Raw genomic sequence first — 22,630 nt, forward strand, 5'->3', positions numbered from 1 at the left:
TTTTACCATGGTTTCTTTTCATTTGGTAATCTGATAATTTGTTTCAGCGAATTCTAATAGTTTTCTAACTTGAATTTTATGCGTTTTGTAATGCCAAATACTGGGAAAGTACAACTGTTTTGTGGTTACTTTGGATTCTTAGCTAATACTGTTTAGTTTTTAGAATATCAAATGGTGAAATCAATCAGTTTTTAGAATATCAAATGGTGAAATCAATCAAATGGTGACAGCTCTCTGTCACTGGATGGTGTGTACTTGGCTGAGCCTCTAGTTCCAGTTCTTTGCCCCAAATCAGGAAATCAAGGGGTTTGACCCCTCCTTTCTTCTTATCCTTAATGCTAATGTCATGTCGATTTGTTGGCTGGCAAGTGCTATTTCTGCGTATAAGCAGGTGAGAGAATATAAATGAACATGATGTTAGCATTAAGGTTGTATATAAATGAAATGACTAATGGTGAACTAAGTGATGGTCATCAGTGAAAAAAAATGAAAAAATGCTCTTAGAAATAAATGAGGAGTACACAGGGTGACCTGAGTACTTTCCCTGGACTGCTGAATGACTTTTAGCCCTAGCCCCAGAGAACATTTCATTATACTTTGAAACATTCAAAAGAGTTGAGGGGAGGGAGGGAAGAAGGAAGGAAGGAAGAAATTGGTTCAAGGAAACCTATATAAATACTACCTAGTTTAAATAATTGTTAATATTTTCTGTATTTGCTTCTTAAACACACACACACATTCACACGTACCCTTAGTAATTTTTTAACCATTTCAAAATAAATTATAGACGCCAGACTCCTTTCCTTCTAAAAACTTTAGCGTTCATCTCCAAAGCATAAGAACATCCTCCTACATAACCACCATGGCATTGTGACTCTTAATAAAGTGAAGCCCTAATAATACCAGACAACCAGTATATATCTAGATTTCCCCAATTGTTCCCAAAATGTCATCTATAAAGTTTCTTTTAAATTGACATTTCATTAAGGAGCATACAGTGTAATTGGTTGTTATGTCTCTTAAGTCTTTTATTTTAGAATAGCAACCCTCCCCTTCATGACATTGGCATTTTGAAAGCCAGTTTCTTATAATGTGTTGTATTCTGGATATGTACATTGTTTCTTTATGGTCTCATTTAACCTGGACAATGTGTATAGGAAGTTATCACATCAGATCTGCAATTTGGATCCAAAGGTTTTATATCTCACTGTGCTTAGAACTAAATGACAGTTACACTCATTTGCCAAAATTAGCCCAGAACTGACGTGTTTATGGAGCCACATGATACCCAGGTAAAAATAACACCATGGCTGAAGCATGTCTCTGCTCCTTGAATTGGAGAAAACACACAAAGCCCAGAACCACTCCACTAGAGCATTTTCTTTCTGGACTGTCCTTTCTTTTTGCTCTCAAATCAGTTGCTAATACTTTGTTGTGTTAAAGCTCACTTTGAGTGTTGTCTTTCTTTGCACCTTCTGTTCTGTCTCTTTGTAAAGCAGGAACAGCTGGAGGATGTGCAAACACAGTTGCTGCTAAATCCATTCACATGTTCCTGGACTGACCCATTTTTTGTGTCTAGAGCGAAAATGGCTGCATCAGAGGATTTAATGCTCCCAGGGTACTTTTGAGCATTGCCTGTATTTTTAATTAGATTTATTTTTTTAAGTGGAGTCTGTCAGTCTCTGGGCTATAAACAGCACCTTCTGGTTTTCTGATGACATGATGAAAATATAAATGGATTCTGCAGATTACATTTTATTATCCTCACTATTAAGCACTCAGAGCTAGTGCTGGAGAGGATCATGGCCTGATAATGTTGATTAAATAACCTCAGGCCTGGACTTCTGTGCTGTTTCTTTGCCAACCCAGACTGAATAGATATAAGGAGCTATTGTTATTAAAGAGAGTATAGCAATATAAGTACAAGAAGACGTGCCACAGAAGGTAGTGTTGCAGACAGTGAATCCCAGGCATGGGTGAAGGGAGACCTGATTCTAGTCATCTTTGCTAATAGCTTGCTGTATGGCCTTGAGCAAGGCATTTAATTTTCAGGACATTATTTTTTGTCATCTGTAAAATGAAGGGGTTGTATATGTAACTTGTATTTATTCTGGTGTAGTGAGGAAGGACACAAGATGGATCTATAGAAAGATTTATGGAAGCTGTGTGAGAGATGGCTTGTGAAGGGGCCAGAGTGGAAGCAGAGTGACCATGAAGGTGGTTGCTGCAGTTATCCAGCTGAGAAATGACGGAGGCTTGGACTAGTGTGGTTGTGTAGAGACAGAGAGAAAAAGACAGATCTCAAGTACATTTTGGAGGGAGGAACATTGTTCCTTTTGATGGTTTAAATGCATCTCTATGTTACTGGGGATGAAGATGGTGGTGACATTTATTGATATGGGGAAGACCAGAGGTGGAAAACAGATTGGATCAGGGAACAGATGTCACAAATTTTGTTTTGATCTTAAATGTGAAATATTTATGCCAGTGGAGATGTTGAGTAAAAAATTGTATATTTGATTCTGAACTTGAGGGGAGAAGGGTCAGAGCCATATATAAAAATGTGTGAGTTATCTATCATAGGCAAGATATTTAAGGATATTTAAAGGCAAGATATTTAAATCCATAAAAATGTATGAGCTATTGTATATGAGATATTTAAAGCGATGGGACTGCCTAGGGAAGGGCAGTATGTAGTTAGAAAGAGAACAAAGGAAAAGTGAAAAAAGGAGAAAAGGAACCATGTTTTACATTAGAAAATGAATGAGGTAGAAGTACCTACAGCAGTAGAGAAAGGAGTATTTATTAATTGAGGTAGAAGGAAAGTAGGAGTGTCTGGGGGTGAGTGGCCTAGGAAAGGCATGTGATTAAAAAGGAGTGAGCGGTTGACTATCCTGCTGCTAATTCATGTCAGAGAAGAAAATGCTTTTTGGGTCATGCAGTATGGTGATACTAGAATTTAGGAGGACAACCAGTAAAGTATGGCATCATTTAAGATCAGGGAAGAAACACCTAGAAAGATATTGGAAGAGGGGGAATCATGAATGAGATTATGGTGATTCTACTACTGTTGCCAATATTGACAATGAAATTTGAGCTCTTACTATGGTACAGACGCTGTGAGAAGAGTTTGACATGCTAATTCACTTACTCTTTAAAAAATTTTAAAATTACAGTTTCCATACAATATTATATCAGTTTCAGGTGCATGACATAGTGATTAGACATTTATATAACTTGTGAAGTCATCACCTCAAACCTAGAAACCATCTGATATCATACATAGTTCTTATAATATTGTTGACTATATTCCCTATGGTATTTGTCTTTGTCTGACTTATTCACTAAGCATAATACCCTCTAGTCCATCCATGTTATTGCAGATGGCAAGATTTCATTTTTTTTTTTATGCCTCAGTAATGTTGATCGTGTACAGGTACCACCTCTTTGTCTATTCATCCATTGATAGATACTTAAGTTGCTTCTATATCTTGGCTTTTGTAAATAATGCAATTAACATATAAATGCATATATATTTTCAAATTAGTGTTTTGGGTTTCTTTGGATAAGTACCCCAAAGTAGAATTACTGGGTACTTTTTTGTCTCTTGTTATAGCCTCTGTTGTAAAGTCTATTTTGTCTTGTATGTATTGCTACCCCAGTTTTTTTTTTTTGTTTCCACTTTCATGAAATATCTTTTTCCATCCCTTTACTTTCAGTATGTGTGTGTCTTTCAATCTAAAGTAAGTCTCTTGTAGGCAACATGTGTAAAGTTCTTGTTTTCTTATCCATTCAGCCACACTGTGTCTTTTGATTGGAGCACTTAATCCATTTACATTTAAAGTAATTGTTGATGGATATGTAATTATTGCCATTTTGTTATTCATAAATACTAAACCCTTTGGCCTGCAAAGTTTCTATAAAGAAATCAGCTGATTATGGGTGCTCCCTTAGGTAACTGCTTTTCTCTTGCTGCTTTTAAGATTCTCTCTTAACCTTTAAACTTTTGGCATTTTAATTACGATGTGTCTTGATTTGGGCCTCTTAAGGTTCATCTTGTTTGGGCCTCTCTGTGCTTCTCGGGCTTGTGTATCTATGTACTTTTCCAGTTTAGAGAAGTTTTCCATCATTATTTCTTCAAATAGGTTTTCAATTCCTCACACTCTCTCTCTTCCTTCTGATACACCTATGATGTGCTGTTGGTATGCTTGATGTTGTCCCAGAGGCTCCTTAAACTACCCTCATTTTTTGGATTCTTTTTCCATTTGCTGCTCTGAGTGGGTGTTGTCTGCTGCCTTATATTCTAAACTGCTGATTTGATCCTCCGCTTCATCTAATCTGTTAATTTCCTCTAATGTATTCTTCCTTTCAGTTATTCCCTCTAATATATTCTTTACTGACTGGTTCTTCTTTATGTCTTCTACCTCCATTTTTATGTTTCCTATCTCTTTGTTGAAGTTCTCACTGAGATCATTGAGCATTCTTATAACCAGTGTTTTGAACTCTGCATCTGGCTGACTGCTTGTGTCTGTTTTGTTTATTCTTTTTCTAGAGCATTGTTCTGATCTTGCCTTTGGGACGTGTTTCTTTGTCTTCCTGTTTTGGCCACCTACTTGTGTTTGTTTCTATTAGGTAGGGCTGCTATGTCTCCCGGTCTTGGTAGACTGGCCGTATGTAGTAGGTGTCCTGTGGAGCCCAGTGTCACAGTCTCCCTGGTTACCTGAGCCAGGTACTGCAGGTGTGTCCCTTGTGTGGGTTGTGCGTGTGCCCTCCTGTTGTAGTTGAGCCTTGATTGCTGTTGGCACATCAATGGGAGGCATTGACCCTTTAGCTGATTGGTTGTGAGGACTGGCCAGTGACTGTAGTGGAGAGGCTGATGTGCAGGGGTTGACCCTAGGGAGCAGGATTCACTTTAGTTGGGCTCTGGTGCCCGCTGAGTCTGCCTGCCCTTTTGAGAGTGTCATTTGTGGAGGTGGTTGGGAGTTGTCTGGTGTGGTCTGAAGTTGGCCACAGAGTGTGTTGGGTTGGATGTATCTTGGGAGGGGCTCTGGTGCAGGCCAAGGTCAACCACTGCCTGTGCACTACCTCGGGCACTTGGTATGAGCTACAAAGTGGTCTGCAGTTGGTTGCTACTTGTGCTGCGCTTGGAGGTGCCTAGGACAGGCTAAGCTGAGAACCAAGGCTGAATACCAACCAGCAGTCCTGGGGCTGCTTAGCAAGAAATATAGGGCATGCCAAGGCTAGATGCTGTTTTTTTGGGGTGTGAACACTTGAGATATTTTAGGAAATTTGGCAACATGAGACAAGACAGTTCGTCTGTATGGAAAAGCCACCTGAAGTGGCTCGGGTGGGCTTTCAAGTTTGGTGGGTGTTGCGGGGTCTTAGGGAATCACCAAGGCAGGGCAAATGGTGTTAGTCAGGTTGATGAAGCTTCAGATTTGGCTCCCTCACCCCTCATTTCATGTCTGCATCCTTAGATAAAGTGCTCAAAAAAGGAACAATGGATTCTGCCAGCACTTTTGACTGGGAGAAAGCTGCCCCTCCACCTCTTGCCCTGAAGCCAGACAATTCAGTTTGTTCCCATATGTTTCTGGGGCCTTTCAAGCTGCTGCCCCAGTGCTGGAGCTCAGAGCAAGTGAGTCTTGTCAGCAAGTTAGTTGGTATTAGGGCGTTTTAAGAAGAATGACTGGCACTCCAGCATTTTTTGTCTCACTGAGCCACAATCTCTGTTGCTTTTCACGGTCAGATCCTATGGGGACTTCTATTCCTGTTACTGCAACCCTGGGCTGGGGAGCCAGGTGTGGAGCTGGGACTTCTTGCCCCTCAGGGGGGACCTCTGCAGTCAAGATAGCCCTCTGATTTTAACTGCCACATGTGGGTGTTGGACCAGCTTCTTATGGTTTTCGCTCCTCCCACCAGTCTCTGAAGCTTCTTCTGTATGTCTTTAGTTAAAGGACTTACGTTCCGCTAAACTTCAGGCGATTCTCAGTGACTGTTGTTCTGTAGTTTAGTTGTAATTTTGATGTGGTTGTATGAGGAGGCAAGCATTGCATTTTCCTACTGCACCATCTTGCTCGGAGCTCCAAGATATTATCTTACACAGAAATTGATCTATCTCAATAAATGTTTACTGTGAACTTAAGAAGGAAAATGTGTATTCTGCTGTTGTACAGTGGAGTATCTAGACATGTCGGTTAAGTCAATTTGGTTAATAGTGTTGTTCAAGTCTTTCTTATTCTCTTGATTTTCTGTCTGCTTGTTCTATCAGTTTTCAAAAAGGGATATTAAATTTCTGACTCTCGTTGTGAATCTGTGTATTTCTCCTTGCTGCTCTATCTGTTTTGGCTTATAAATTCTGATGCTTTTTAAAAAAATTAAATGTAAAAATGTTAAGGATCATTATGTCTTCCTGATGAGCTTAACTTTTTATCATTATGAAATGACTTCCTCTGTCTCTGGTATTATTCTTTGTTCTGAAAATTATCTTTGTCTGATATTGCTATCTTTGTTCTGAAAATTATCTTTGTCTGATATAGCTTTCTTTTGATTCATGTTAACATGGTATATCTTATTCTGTTCTTGTATTTTTAACATATTTCTATCTTTATATTAAAAGCGTATTTCTCATAGGCTGCCCATAGTTGTGTCTTGCCTTTTTCTCCAATCTGGCAATCTCTGTTTTTTAATTGAGGGTGTTCAGGCAATTTATATTTAGTGTACTTGTTGATGTGGTTAGATTTAAGTCTATAATATTGCTAGTTGATTTCTATTTCTTCTGTATTTCCTTTTCCTCTTTTTTCTTTTTGCTGTTTTTATTGTTTGAGTAATTTTTTGTGGTTTCATTTTATCTCCTTTTTTATTAGCTATAATTTTTTATTTTGGTGTTTTAGAGGTTGCTTTAGGATTTATAGTATGCATATTTACCTGATATATTGTAGATGCTCAGAAAATATGGAACAAACAAATGAATGCCCTGGTGCCTAGGCCAAAGGGCTGCCGAGAGCCAGCGGAATCAAGAATGGCCATCAGTTCTGTGCTGTCACAGTTTCTTATTTCCCAGCTTTTATTTTCCTCTTTCGCATCATGTTATTATGGATATTGGCTTTAATTTTTTTATCTTAGTCTTTGTAGGTTAGAGGTTTAGGTCTTCCCCTTCGATTCTCCCTTAACGTTTTAACATATAGACAGTTTATCCTTAGGTGGTGCTTTCTGCCGGCTTTTGAAAGTCTGTGGATTGCATCCTCAGGATTAAAGAGGCTATGGCCTTAACTTATCATGGCCACACTCAAAAAGTAACATCCTTATCAGGAAGAAGAGATATTTTTAAAGGTATTAGATAAGGAAAAAAAAAAACCTTCAAAGAAATGGTCTAAATTTAAGATTAGCTGATCTAAGCAAAACTACACATGGAAAGGAAATTCATACCTAATAGATTTTTCCCATTCTTAGAATGCCACCAATTATTTCAAGGCTCTTAAATATATAAAAGAGAGAGAGAGAGAAGATATAAAAGAAAGAAAAAAGAAAACAAACCACTGTGCTTCCTGATTAAAAAACAGAAAATTATGCTCTTTTTCTTTCTTTCTTTCTTTCTTTCTTTCTTTCTTTCTTTCTTATTTATTTATTTATTTATTTTTTTTGTAGCAAGTAACCGGCAGAAGCTTTGGAGAGAAAGATTTTCGGACAGGGTTAGAAAACGGAATCCTTCTCTGCGAGTAAGTATAGCCTGTATTCAATTGATTTTTATGCCAGAAAAGTTATTAATACTCTTCAAGTTGTCTGTAAAACTACAGTGTTTTTGTTATGAATTTATTCATACTTTGAATCTGAAATTGAAAAATATCACTGGGTTAGATAATAAATATAAGTAGGTGAGGGAGTTGGAGTTCAGTAGCGGGTGGTAGGCACTGTGGCATTTTCAAACTAGATAAAGGAGTATCTGATAGCTGCCACTCAGTTCCAACCAACTTTTACAATGTAAGAATTTGAGCACACGTAATTGGAAGGATATTGACCAAATTGTGGTAAAAGTAGTGGCCTTTCTCCCCTCTACTCCTCTAACAAAAGCAGCTTGTGCCAAGTGCAAACAGTGCTTCTATTTACTCATAGCATCTTAAAGCATGTCAGGTAATTTACTCGGTGTGCCTGCTTTCCTGAAGTAGCTTGAATATATTTAATTTGTGCTGTCAGCAAAATTCAAATGTGAACAATAATTGCAGTGTTTAACTTTTATATTTTGAACCTAGGCTTTGTCATAGAGTGCTGCCATGATGATGAATTCAAGAGCTTTCTGTGAACTAGTTCTGAACATAAAATAACCTAGAACCTTAATACTTATAGATAGATAGACATAATCAAGATGATAGATGATAAATATAGATGATAGACTTCATAGATTTCAAAATTGTAATATATTTAATAGGTTCTTTAATTTTGGTACTTTTTAAAAATTTATTTGTATATACTCAGCTCTTAATTATTCAATCTGAAAACTGTGTACATGTGTGTAACCTATACCTTGGTCAAGATAAAGAACAGAAAGTTCCCTCATATACTTTCCCAGTCATTCTCAACCACCTATAGAAAAGCACTGTTCTGATTTCTGTCACCATAACTCTTACCTTGCACTGTATGTAAATGAATCACATAGAATGCACTCCAATTTTGGTGACTTTCAGAATATTGTTTGGGACCCACTGATAATAGTTGAAAGAGTACTTGTTACCCACCCAAAGTTTGAAAATGGGAGAGGGTGTTTTGTAAGAACTCAAGTCCCAAGCATAATTTCTCTAATGATTAGCATGTCCAAAGCAGGAGCTTTAGCCTGCTGACTTGAGCAAGATAGAGTCAGAGAGACTGAGCATTTCCCTCTGTTTCAAGAGCATGGGTTTTAGAGCCTGAGAACTAGAACTCAGGTACTTACTTCACACCTTAAGTAAGGTAACCTTCTCTAGTCTCTTTTTCTTCTCTCTAAAATGGTGTTAAAACTTTATAATTGTTGCCTATTCCATAAGCTTTTTGTGAATTTCAACAAGATCATGTGGATAAGGTGCCTTAAAAATTACATTTGCTATGTAAATGTTGATTATTATGCAGCACCATTCAACACATTTCATATCAGCATCTCTTATTTCCTACTCTCCCACTGCCTTTCTTTCTTCAAAGAAATTTATAGCCCCTGATTGCCGTTTTTATACTGTCCTTCCAATGATCTCTCCCCGCTTCTCATACTTATTTCTCTCACCACCTCTTCCCTTTATGAATCTTAATCGGAGCTCAGTTCATAGGTGAACCATAATTAGTTTAGCATCTCACCAGAGACAAGCTCAGGCAGGCTCCTAACACTTACCTTGTATTCTAGAACCTGCTTCTTCAATGAATCTGGACTTAGCCTTTTTCCTAATGTTAACAGACTAGCCCAAATCTGATAAAATTTATGTCCATGATGCTCCCTTAGCTCTGTTACAGGTGGTCTTTGGTACCAATTTTTGTTTTCCTAACCTTTAGATTCCTAACTTTGGATTGAGTGGGCTTGTCTGAAGGCAAGGCTCTAGGATCTGGATCTAGAGATATTTGCATACATAGAATTTGTTTCTTACCTAGATGAGGACATTGAGTTAGAGGATGGATACTCTCATGTGTGCAGTGGCCTTTTACAAACACACTGATGAATGTTAGGTTTAGGGGTGGAGAAGTGGGGTTTAGGTCCAGGCCATGGTTAGGAAATAGTATGGTTAGACAATACAGAGGCACAAATTATAGCAGGGGCCTCTTTAAATAAATAAAGAGTTTGTACAGCTGACAGCCCGAAGGTGAAACTGAGGAAACTGGACAACACGGGACATGGACAGATGTTACTGTCTAGGTAGGTAGGACAAAACACAAGACAAATGAGTTATTGTTGATAAATCCTCTATTTGAAGGAGTCCAAGGACCAAGGTCAAGTCCTGACTTCCACATGGACTGTAGCTGGCAAACAGTTTGCTAAGTGTGGGATGAACTGCATTTGGTGGCCCCAGGCAAGGAAAGCCAGTAGCATGAGTCCCAGCTAGAGCCTTCTTAGTAGCCAGAGAAAACCAGATGCAAACAAATTTCTAAGGGCAGGACCCACAGAGCAATAAGAAACAAAAACATGACCCAGGAGCTGTATGCACTGATAGCTAATAACAGTAGAGGAAGATTTCTCTCTCCTTTTTGGTCAGGGATGGGGGCAGGGCTAGGTTTAATTTGAGCATATTTGGCTGCTGCAGACTGAGATTAGCAAGTATATTCTGTGGGACTTGTATCCAGAGACCAATCTAGCCAGGAGGGAGACTTACACTGTTCCAGGCATGGAGTTGGTTGATGGCCCCTGTTCCAGGCATGGGGTTGGTTGATGGCAGGGGCCAAAAGGCTGGAAATTCAGTTTAGGGGGAGTCTCAAGAAAGTGAAGATTCCCAGACAGTGGATCCATAAAGGTTTAACACCTGTCTCTGGAGAGTAGATGAGAATGCCTAAAGCTGGGCCATTCTCTAGAACCAGAGAGTTTTGTGGATACTGGTGATTAAGGACTTCTAACCCATAACTGCCACTCGTGTAGCAACATTTAAAAATATAAGAACTCTATAATTTCAAATTTTGAAAACTAGCAATTCAGCTCTTCTGAAGCTAGGGCTTTCATAACATACAGTTCTATTTTTTTTTTAAATTATTGGGGCTTTTCAACTTTGTTTTATTCAAAATAGAGTCCAGCTAGTGTCCTATAACAGTGTTATGACCCCAGCTGAAAAATACGTGAACAGCATGGGTGAATTCTTTCTTTTGTTCAACAAACTCTCATCGTTTTGTCTGAGTTAGATTGGCTCTAACTGTTGGTTGCAACTGTGGAGGGACACCATGCTCTTTGTTCACTAAAAATTTCTTAAGTTGTTTATGAGTCTGAAAAGAATTCACAGTTCTCTTCAAACTAAAGGACATCTTCTCAGGCTGGGGTTTAGTTTTCTTCTTATCAGCCTGATTCCAAACTTGCCTGTGGTGTATAAGGACACCCATTTCACAAAAGAAGTAACTGAGGCACAAAAGATTACATAACTTTGCTAAATTTATAAAAATAAGAAAGATTTAAATTCAGAAGTCTGATTTCTTAGCTTTTGCTGTTGTTACCTACAGTCCTGTGTCCAGAGTTGAGAGTTTAATGGGTAAAGAAAGCAAGAGGATAGGGAGTAGTGGTGGAATGGAATTGATGCCCGAAAACCTGGAGTCTGAGGAGAAGCGCAGTACAGAGGATAACGACTGGGTCTCACTGAGTTGGTGGCCTTGGAAAAATATAAACATCAAGGCATAGTGGTCCTTCTTGCGATAATAAGGCAAGTCCAATAAGAGTGAGGACATGAGAGGACAGGACGCTGTGGTCAGTGGATGTAGGTTTCAGCTTTCTTAAGTGGAAGCATCAAAACTAGATGGTGACAAATGAGAGTGGTGGACCTATATTAAAAACTACAACAACAGGAGAGAGAAAAGACTGGCACCTACGGGCAGCATAGAAGATAGAAATTGAGTAGCCTCCAAATTACCCTGGGAGCGCTTTTACTTTGCCTGTGAAGTACAATATGCGTGGCTTCGTATATGATAATACTTAGACATAAATGTATAACTTACAGTAATAGCGAGTATAAAATAGAGCGTACGTGCCAAATAGAATTATAGTAGATATGTTTTTGCTATAATCATCTCTCTCTTCTTCTGCTGCTTTTGCCAAGTATTCATAGTTGAAGTTTTGGAGGTTAAGCTCAAATAAAGTGAGCCCTCTGCTCAACATTAAATAAAACGTCTCGGATCAAAGTGTGACAAAGCTGCGACGTGTGACAAGTGTCATGCTGTTAAAAATGTTAATTGAATACTACATTGTGTTCTTGAGGACTTCAGGGTTTAAAGGGAAGACTGCAAAGAACCATTCCCTAAGGAGGCCGCTCCCAGTACAGAGTTGCTGATGGCAGCCATCTAATTCTTTGAACCCTGATCAGAACATTTTGAAATAATTCCAGAAATGAAAGTTTCTGACTTGTTTTCCTGACTATGACTTTTATTATTTAGATAGAACTCTATGGAATTTCATCTGTATCAGGGGCAGCAAATTATGACCCTTAACCTGTTTTTGTGTTAGCCTCCCTTCTTGCTAAGAATGGCTTTTACATTTTCAAAAGGTTGTAAATAAAACAAAACAGAGTTTGTATGTGGATCATAGAGCCCAAAATGTTTATTCTCTGGCTCTTTACAGATAAGTCTGCCAGCCCATAAAGACTATAGAATTAATTTTCAATATAAATTGTTTACCCTCATAAAGTTAAGTCTTTGAGTTTGGGCAGCGCAAAAATGCTATTTGAGTAAATCAAATAACTTTTTACTAAGGGTTTTATCAGGAGTTTCTTTACAAGTCACCCCCCACCCCGCCACCTTTTCATTTTGAACAATTTCAAACTTATAGGAAAGTTATAAAAATAAGGGTTACCCATACACCCTGCAACTAGAGGCAGTTATTATCATTTTGCCATACTTGCTTTATATATGATATATATGTGTGTACATATGCATCTACATCTACATCTACATCTACATCTACATCAAAAGCCAGTTCCATTTTACGAGAGAGCATAATAGAAGGTGAATGGATATGGATTTGGGAAACCTTAAGTGGAATCCTTTGAAATTGTATTACTAGACCAAATCAGCCAGAAAATGTGATTTCATATGATTCAACCTAGTAGACAGTTCAGATCTTAGATGTACCTCCTGTGTGTTCTTAGGCAAGTTACCTAACCTCCCTGAGCACCAGTTTTTTCATGTTTAAAACGGGTATAATTGTACCTAATTCATAGGGGTGTTCTGAAGATTAAATGAATTGGTAATTGGTAATAAAACTCTTTGTTTAGTGCTTGGAAAATAGCAGGCACTTAAATGTTGATTTTTTTCCTTTTGTCTATGAAATAGGGAAACTACTAGCTCATAAAGTCCTTCAGAGAGTCAAGCGAGAGAATAGTATAAAGTGCTTGGCAGTGTCTGGCACTTGGCTGGCACTCTGGATCACTAGCTGTCCTCATTTTTGTTGGAAAGAGGCCCAAAGTCAGTTATGAATATGACATAGCCAATGCAGCTCTGTGTTACCATGCTCCCATCAGCTGTCTCCCCAGGGCTGCCAACAAGCCACAGGATGAACGAGCTGGGAGTTTACTTTCTAGCTTCTCTTGCCTAGCCTGTGATTGAAAACTGGGTAAGTAGGTTTGGGTCCTTACAAACCTGATCATCTGTGAATAATGAGCTTTGGCTGGCAGAACTTGAAGCCTAGAGTGATTGTTTTGAAACAGAAACCTTGACCTCTATGGTGATGTTGTTTCTTCCTGCTCCCTCCAGTCTGTTGAGGCTTCTTTCTCTGGGAAGCTGTTCCAGAACCCTCCAGGCAGAGTTAGTGGGTTCCTCTCTGGCTTCTAAGTACCTCCACCACTTCTGTGTTGGCACTCATCACAGTGCTTCGCTTCTCTGTCCCACAATTATATCTGTTTTTAAAACTGTCTGCTTCCTGTGCCAGATTGAAAGCTTCCTGAAGATCCTTTCCTTTTATCTTTGAGTTTTCCTCATTGGACACTGGTCTGTCACATAATACATCTGTTATAAACACTTGTTGAATAAAGGGAGACTAGTAATAAGATCTCTATCTAGGCTGCCTAAATCAATGACCTTAGCTGTCATTATTAACATTATCATCTGTCTATCTCTCTTCCTTCTCCTACCCTCCTTTCCTCTCCCCTACTTTCCTCTCTTTCTCTAACAACACACACACACACACACACACACACACACACACACACACACACACACACACACACACAATTTTCCATGAAGAATGGACCCATCTCTGAAGACTTGGAGGTCAAGGGGTAGAAGTACTCTCTTTATGTTTAAGGTGCTCCATAATAGCTCCATCATCTTAGGAGTTATAGAGATGAACTTAGGGGATTTTTTCTGCAGACACATTTTCATGGACTGCAAAGTCTGAGTATGTTAGTCTGCAAATAAGTGACCAATAAAGAATGTCTTAGTGGATTTCTGTCTCAGTTCTTATGTTGCTGAAATGATTTTCCGAAGATAAGAAATCTGTTGGCAAACACTTGTTTATATCATCGCTGATGAATGAGCTGCTTGTTCTAAGAAGGAGAGTTGGTCTTGGATTCTTGTCCTGATTTCAGCATGAGATGTGGTGTGCCACAGATATGTACTAGTGTCTAGGACAAGTTGGAAGTTGATAGTGTAGCTCTGAGACATTTTGTCATACAGAAGACTTGTTGGATATTGACCATGTTCTGCACAGCCCCAGATTAGGCACCAAGGGGCCATAAAAAGAAAATACAAGTCTTGATTCCTGATCTTCAAGAGTTTTGTAATGTACTTGAGAATTGAACATGTACACAAAGCAGCTGTTACAGTGTCAATCAGTATACAAGTAAATGCAAAAGTGACCAAGATTTAATCGCCAAGATTTATTAAGTTAAAGGGAGATTTTTATAGTTTTGGAGACAGTTATTGGGGAGATATTACATCAAGTGAATTTTAAGATGAGAATAGGGTGAGGGAAAGAGAAGGGCATCCTACACAGGGACAATAGCAGGGGAAAGGTTTGGGGTGGGTATGCTGTGTTTAGAGTACATCAGGAGATATGCCTGACTTCTCTCCTTCAATTAACTCACCTTTTTAGGAACCCAGTTGGGCGTGTGGTAAGTTACTAGGATGGCTAGTATACTATGCAATACAATCATATAACAGGGCGCCCTGAAAAGTTCTGGATTCTAAATCCTGACTCTGTATAGGGTATAAACCTCAGGTACCCTTGAGGAAATGACATTTAGGTGGAGACCTGAATGAAGAGTAGAAATTAGCCAGGAAAGAGGGAAGGGAGTTGGAAGTAGGAAAGAAGTATGTTATATAGACTGAAAGAATAGCATGTTTGAAAATTTCAAAACAGAAAGAAGTTGTATGTATTAGAAGAATTGAAGAAGACTTGTTTAGTCAAAATGTAGAAAACAGGGAAGACAATTGTAAGACATGAAGGTGGATGTAGAAGAGAAGTAGGCAGGAGCAAGACCGCTCAGAGCTTTGTAAGCCGTAGAAGGATTTTTGGGTTTGACCGCCAGAACAATGGAAATGAGAACTTTGAAGAATCAACAGGACTTGGTAGGACATAGGATATAGATGAATAAAAGAAAAGGGTAAAAATAACCAGCATTTCAACTGTCAGTTAAAAGCAAAGTGGGGCCCTTGATGTGAGCTGAAAGAGTCCTTTATGTTTGGAGAGGTCATGATTTCAGTTTAGGTAGGGTGAGTTTGGGATATAGACAGTCCATCCAGGGGGAGAACACTGTAGCCTGTTGGGGATGAGGGCCTAGAATTTAATAGGTAAGATTATGGATTTACCTTATTCAAATTGGATTTGCTAGCCATTGCTGGACATCAAGGTCAAGCTCTGAGATATAAAAGATCACATCAAGAAAGAACAGCAGAACAAGGTCTCAGTTTGAGGAAGTCTCCGCCCCATGGGTCAGAGGTGAAAGAGAAGCTCACAAAGGGGCTTTCAGAGAGATGAGAGAAAACCAGGAAGTGTGGTGTCATGGAAACCAAGGGAGCTAAAAAGACTTGAGAAGCTGGAGGTCACCTGTATTGTGAAGCCTTGGCAGAGATTAGCTTGAGCCAGGCCTGAGAAAAGACCTGCTTCGCTGGTAGAAGCAGGCACTGGAGACCTTAATAGCCATCTCTGGGAAGTTCCAGTCAACTGATTATGATTCAACCTAGTCGTTTAAGTCTGGCCCATGTTTTTACATTATTTCAACAGGCTAATGTTAAAAGACCTTAACTAACATAAATTACATATGCAATATTTTTCTCAAATATTGAAAAAGAAATGAGACTAGCCTGACTCAGTGGCTTACGTAGTTTGTCATTCAAATGAGACACTTTTGAAAGTGAAAGGGAGTATTAACCAGTTGAGATGCTGAAACAACAAATGAAATCTGGGCCTATCCTTGGCTAACTGGGATATATGGTCGCCACAATGGGATGTGTGGTCGACTCCAATGCCTTCTAATTACCATCGCTTTTTTCAGTATTCACAAATCCATCCTTTATTTAATCCTCTCAGTATCCCTGGGGGGTGAACAACCCAGATCAGATCTTCCCTCCCCCCACTGTAGATGGTTAGCTGGAGACCCAAGGTGGAACCCAATGTGTCTTTGAACTCTGTGTCTAGAGCTCTTTCTTTAATCCAGATACTCAATTGAATCTGAGGAAACTTGGGTCCTTTTGCCCTTACTGTTTTTAGCCTTAGCAGAATAATAAGAATTTGATAGGCCTTCTATGTACAGTTCTCCCTTGTCTTTTGGCCAAATCACAATTGGCCTCCCTGACTTGGCCTATTTCCAACTCTTTGGCACCAAAGGTTTTAAGTTCAAATAAGGACATTTCGACTCACTCTTGTAAAAATGATCTCCCGTAAAAAGCTGCTTCTTGTTTGAAGATTGGCCTGGCTTAGGTGGGGACTTAGGCAAGAACTGAGTATTTCCAACAGCCTTCTGTTAGGAAAGATGAAAACAGATGAAGAACATTGAAAGAGAATTGATAAGACTCATGATGAGCAGAATAGTCTTCTATTGTTGCCTTTTTTTTTTTTTTGAATCCTCAACAAATAAACAGCTTTTGGTTCCTATTCAAAAGAAGGACTCTTAGCACAGTATGTGTGTGTGTGTCTATGTGTGTGTTGGGGAGGGGCAGTTACTGTTTCCATTCAAACTGCACTTTAGCATCAACTACAAGAGTCTACACAAGACTTTTGTGTACATCTGAGCATTGTACATGTGAAACATTCTCAAGCTTATCCATCTTGGCAAATATTTTATAATGCTTGTTACAAATCTTTTGTCTTAGTACGCAGTTTTACATGACCTAAGCCAAGTAGGGCAATTATAGAGTATCTTTTGATGCTTCCAAAAAATGTTTGAAATTTATTTTAGCATAATTATCATTCAGAAATCACCTCAAAATGTACATTAAAACCACTTCCCTCATAATAGGTGATTTCCTTCACCATATCAATCTGTGCCTTAATAAATTATTAAACTTCTGCTCATTTAAATCACAGGCTTCATCTCTTTCCTCCTGAACAAATTTATTACACATTTATTAGAATGATTTATTGACATAAAAAAAATAAAACAGTGAGTTTAAATATGGACTGTTTGTGTGGTAGAGGAGGAACTGGCCTATCCCATTACCTGCCTGTGGAGTTACATGCTATATTAGGATTTGCCTGCATTTGAGAGGATTTAGTAGCTCCCTCATTGCATTACCTTAATAATCCATTTTTTGATGGTCTCAACTGGGCTGCCAGGCTGGGTGGGCTGGCTTCCCACAATGAAGTGTGCAAAATTCCTGCCTCAAGTGTTTCATTCTAAATGTTTCCTTTGGTTACCCACAGGAGAGGACCTTTTCTTAAATAGCCCATCAAAGACCCAGTTTATAAATGATTTCTTTTTTATAATTAACTATACAGAAATAGACTTCCCTCTTTATGCTAAGGGGAAGAAAAAAGAGCGAACGAAAAGACAAATAGAAAGTTTAGACTTTCCAGCTGAGTGATTAGCTGTAGTGCCGCCTTTCCTTATGCCGCTGTAAACTCTGCCACAAAGCAAACGTTCTCAAACATGGCTTCATTGTGCCTGGTCCTTATCACAAGATAGGACATGATTCAGGTTCCTCTGCTTGCCCCCTGGTATCCCTCACTGTCTGGGAGCAGTGTTTCTATTTAGCTCATCTGAACCATCCCTTTGGACTGGCCACAGAGAATGATGATTATTCCTGTGATTCTCTTTGTGGTGCCTTACCTTTATGCCTTTGCTGCCATTTGGGGTGCTCACTTCCCTGTCCCTTTCTAAATCCTAAACCCACACATTGGGCACCTTTTTCCCTACGAAGGTACCCTCTACCTTCAGCCTGAATTCAGTGCTTCCTTCCTCTTCTTAGTGGCCATGGCAGTGACAACCATACATCTTGAGGTAGAGGTGACAACCTTGAGTACAAATGCTTTCTATTTTTTCTGGTTTGAAAGTATTTTGGCTTTGTCGAGAGCAAGTAATTTGTCTCACACATGGCACTGCTCATGAGGTTGTATGTTTTAACTTTCTATTGGATTATAAATTTCTTGACATAGTGACAGTGACTCATCCATTTTTTTCCATGCCTAACAGTGCTTGCACATGGCAGGAATATATTAAATTTGAGTGAGATTGGAGGAAGAAAGATTATTTTATACTTTTTATACATTTGAAATTATATATGTTATAGCTAATCAATAAACGTGTATTAAAACAATGCTGTATTAACTCAAAAAAGATTACAGACCTAAATGCAAGAGCTGAAACTACAATTCTTAGAATAAAATACAGAAATATATCTTTGTCACCTTGGATTAGACAGTGGTTTCTTGCATATAATATCAAAAGTATAAATGACAAAAGACAAAAATAGATAAATAGGACTGTATCAAAGTTAAAAGCTTTTGTCTTGCAAATGGTACCACCTCCCAACCCATAGAATGGGAGAAAAGATGATGACATTTGGAAGTCATATATTTGAGAAGGAACTGCTATTTAGAATACATAAAAATCCCTTATAACTCAATAATAAAAACATAAATAATCCAATTAAAAATGGGCAAAGATATCTGAAAAGATTTTTCCCCAAAGAAGATATAAAAATGGCCAATAAGCACATAAAAAGATGCCCAACATCATTAGTTTTTAGAGAAATGCAAATTAAAACCACTATGAGATACTACCCCATACCCACTAGAATGGCTATAATTAAAAAGGAAAGCAGTAAGTGTGGCAAGGATGTGGAGAAATTGGAACCTTCATATATTGATGGTGGGAATGTCAAATGGTACAGCCACTTGGGTAAACAATTTGGCAGTTCCTCAAAAAGTTAAATATTAAGTTACAATATATCCCAGCAATTATACTTCTGGGTACATATCCAAGAGAAATGGAAACATATGTCCAAAAAAACTTATACACAAATGTTTACGACAGCATTATTATAATAATCAAAGGATGGAAACAACCCAAATGCCCATCAACTGATGAATGGATAGATAAAATGTGGTATATTTATACAATGCAATATTATTTGGCCATAAAAAGGAATTAACTACCAATATATGCTATAACATGGATAAATCAAAACCATTATGCCAAGTGAAAGAAACCAGTCACAAAAGACCACATTATATAATCCCATTTATATGAAATGTTCAGAATAGGCAAATCTATAGAGACAGAATGTAGATTCGGGAATGTTTAGGGCTAGGGGTTGTGGATGGCTGGAATGGAGAGTTAAAGCTAATGGATACCGGGTTTCCTTCAGGGGGAAGGAAAACTAAAATTAGTTTGCATTGATGTTATCATAATTCTGTGAATTTACAAAAAAAAATTGGATTCTTCACTTTCAGTGGGTGAATTACATATAAATTATATCTCAAGCTATTAACAGACACATACTCACAAACTATGGTATTTAAAATTTTGCTTCAAGACGTTTAAAATGCCCTCTAGAAGACTCATTTCAAATATTGTTTAGTGTATTTCTAGATGTACTATTATCATACTGTAATGTGCTGCCAGTGTTTTAGAACTTCATTGAAAAGAACATGCTACAGATTGATATTTATAGTTTGTCTGCTTCCAAAAAAAGATGTAAAGAAAATTATAAAACTCAAACTCAAACTCAAAGACACATTTTTTAAGATCGGGAAACATAACATTAGACAAAGAAAGGTCACAAAATGAGGTAATGAGGAAACTTGATTGCTTAAATACTACAGTTTTTCTTAACTTAAAGCTCTTTTTCGACCACAGATGAGAAGGCTTTGCTTTTAGTCTCATTCTTTGTCAGAGCTTCTGGCCTAAAGAACACATTCTCCATTCCTCAAAGTCGACATCTTGTATTTCTGCTATACACCTGTGGAGTAGAATAATGTGTACTCCCCAAGGGGAAGCAGCCGTGGTATCCTCCTGAGCCCCTTTCTCATTTGTGTGTCCCGTGGGACATCAAAAAGAACCTAGAGACTTTACTGCCTCCTTTGGGATCAGCCAGCTCCCAACCTGTCCTTTAGAGAGGAACAGTGACTCCATTCATTCCCACCCCCCCATTCCACAGATCTACAGGAACTTAGTGAAATAACAGTAATTTATGGGAAGGAACTAGAAGCCTGTCTGATGATCTTTGTTGGTGTGGTTGCTTGAACCCACCTTTATTTAGTCTTGGTGCTGAGAAAATGGTTCAGATGTGATTCACAACAAGAACAAAAGTTGTAAAATTGTTTATGGACCTGAAGTCCATTGCAATTTCAAAACTGATGTTTTGGGCTTCCTAATACTTTGCAATTGCCGTTCATTTTATCAATTTACTCAGCAAACACAAATATAGGTTCTACCAAGAATTGGCCCTTACAGGAAAGCTGGGGTTACAGAGAGGACTAACCTTTTGCCGGGTAAGGAAGTTGGACAGTTTCTGTGATATGTGAAAAATAGGGAAGCCAAAGAATGTTGGGACCTAGAGGTGAGAGATTCACTTTCTACCTAGGAACTGGCTAAGAGAGAAGGTACTATTTAAGCCGGGTTTTGAAGGATGAGTAGGTGTTTGCTAGACCACAAAGGGGTGGAGAGAGGCTTGTAGAAAAGACAAGTCAGACAGAGGGAGCAGCAAACATGTGAAAATGCTTAGCAATATGATGGGGCTTTGCGTCCTCATGGAAAGAATCATGGCCAGAACGTAGAACGAAATGCGGCAGACTGGAGATGAAATGTGAGTATCAGGTGGGTTTGAGAAAAACCTTGAATAGCACGTTAAGGAATTTCAACAGCATCCAGTGAGCAAAAGGCTGCCAGCAAAGGCTCTAAACAGAAGAGCGATGGGATTAGGTTTATTTTTCAGAAAATTACATGTCTTGGCATGAGAGACTTTTAATTACTTTCTGCCGTGCACCAAACACAAATATTTGAATAAAATGCTCTAGCAAGGAGAAGCAGAATTGCTTCCTTCACCTGTCTTGCTATCTCCATTTTTAGTTTACAACCTTACTATGTATGTCCTGTGTTTCTAAAGTTCTTTTCTAGGTCACTCGTTTTCCAAGTCAAGAACTCGGGAGTTATTTCCCTATAGAACTAGTGTTCTTCACAAAGTCTTAGGTAACCCATACCATATCTGAGACAGTGTCACTTCCACTGTAGAACCCAGTCCCCTGACAGAGTCTGGGCTTAGTTTGGTGCTTGGTGTGGGGCATTTAATAACAATATGTGGCATGAATAGGAAATTGATTTAGAATTCTAACTAGCCACATTAGGAGTTGACCTCTTCTTTCTAGGAGAGCAAAGAGCCTCTTAGCTCTTGGCCTTTTCCCGTCACCTTCAGGATAGCAAGTGAGGTGGGGAGATAGGAACCTTAGAAAGAGTTAAAGGATAGCTAGACTTTGGCAGGGAAGTAGAACCAGAGGCAGCTGTGGGCACTGCTGCAATGTAGCCAAGATTGTACTTGGAGGTTCTTACTTCTGTTGCATTTGCTTCATTGGCTTCCTCCCTTCCTTCCTCCTCATCCCCAGCTTTAGAGACTACACCCATGTAGGCCTGCCCTCCAACAGGACTAACATTATCTCATTACCTCACTTCTGTCCTTTCATCTCTCTCAACTCCCAGCCTAGACTGAGCCACAGATAGGATGCTTGGAAAGAGAAGGGAGCCATTAATTGACACATCACATTTCTACTTGTGGATAGGACTAGGGCTGAAGCCTTCTAGGAGGGGAAGAGGTGATAATAATGGCTGCCATTTCTGAAGCATGTACTATACACTGGGCTTGTGCCAAGTGTATTACATGCATTGTTTCACATTCTCATGCCATGACTAGTAAGTATTTATTGTCCCCACTTTACAGAGGGGGAAACTGAGGCTCATAGATGTTGAATACTTAAATAACTTGTCTAATAAGTTGCAGAGTTGGGATTTGGACTCAGGTCTTTCTGTCTCAGGAGGCTCTTATTTACTCATGGAATTTTATGGGTCCCAATTCTGGAACTCTTGGCTCTGAACACTTCTTGCTGAAAGAGTGTGGAGAATGAGGAGCTGGCTGCTTACCCCACTCAAGTCTGGATACAGAAGCTTGCAGAGCCACGTCACGGCAATTTCACTTTCCAAGTTATCTTTCTACCCTCCTGACAGTAAATCTAGCAATGCCATGTTTTAGCTGTGCAAAAGAAATACTAATTACAATCATTTATCCATAATTACTACGTAGCACAATGATGATTACACATATCATTGCCTATGTCAGAGTAACTTTAGTCTCTATTTTATTTGGTTATACTGAATTCTGTTCATGTATTGCCAGCTTTAACGGTTCATTGATCACAGGTCATCTTAAACTTGTAGCTTATAAAGCAGGGAGAACCTTGAGTGGGAAGCACAGTGGAAAAGGCAGTTTGGGGGCAAAAAGTTTTGATTGCCAGGTGAAGGCATCGGGAAGAGTCCTGTAGGCACTCAGAAGCCTGGAATTCATTGCG

At 38.8% G+C, this 22,630-nt stretch overlaps 1 protein-coding gene across 1 annotated transcript in view; it reads left to right on the forward strand.

Annotated features, from left to right (window-relative positions):
• The window catches only part of LOC105293881 (LIM and calponin homology domains-containing protein 1-like), a 244,320-nt gene that overhangs the window by 117,851 nt on the left and 103,839 nt on the right, over positions 1–22,630 (forward strand). The window contains exon 2 of the mRNA XM_011362781.2: positions 7,645–7,715. Coding sequence (XP_011361083.1) covers positions 7,645–7,715 — 71 coding nt within the window. The remainder of the gene's footprint in view (positions 1–7,644; positions 7,716–22,630) is intronic.

The sequence above is a fragment of the Pteropus vampyrus genome, unplaced genomic scaffold (assembly GCF_000151845.1).
Source record: "Pteropus vampyrus isolate Shadow unplaced genomic scaffold, Pvam_2.0 Scaffold79, whole genome shotgun sequence".
Taxonomy (NCBI): Eukaryota; Metazoa; Chordata; class Mammalia; order Chiroptera; family Pteropodidae; genus Pteropus; species Pteropus vampyrus.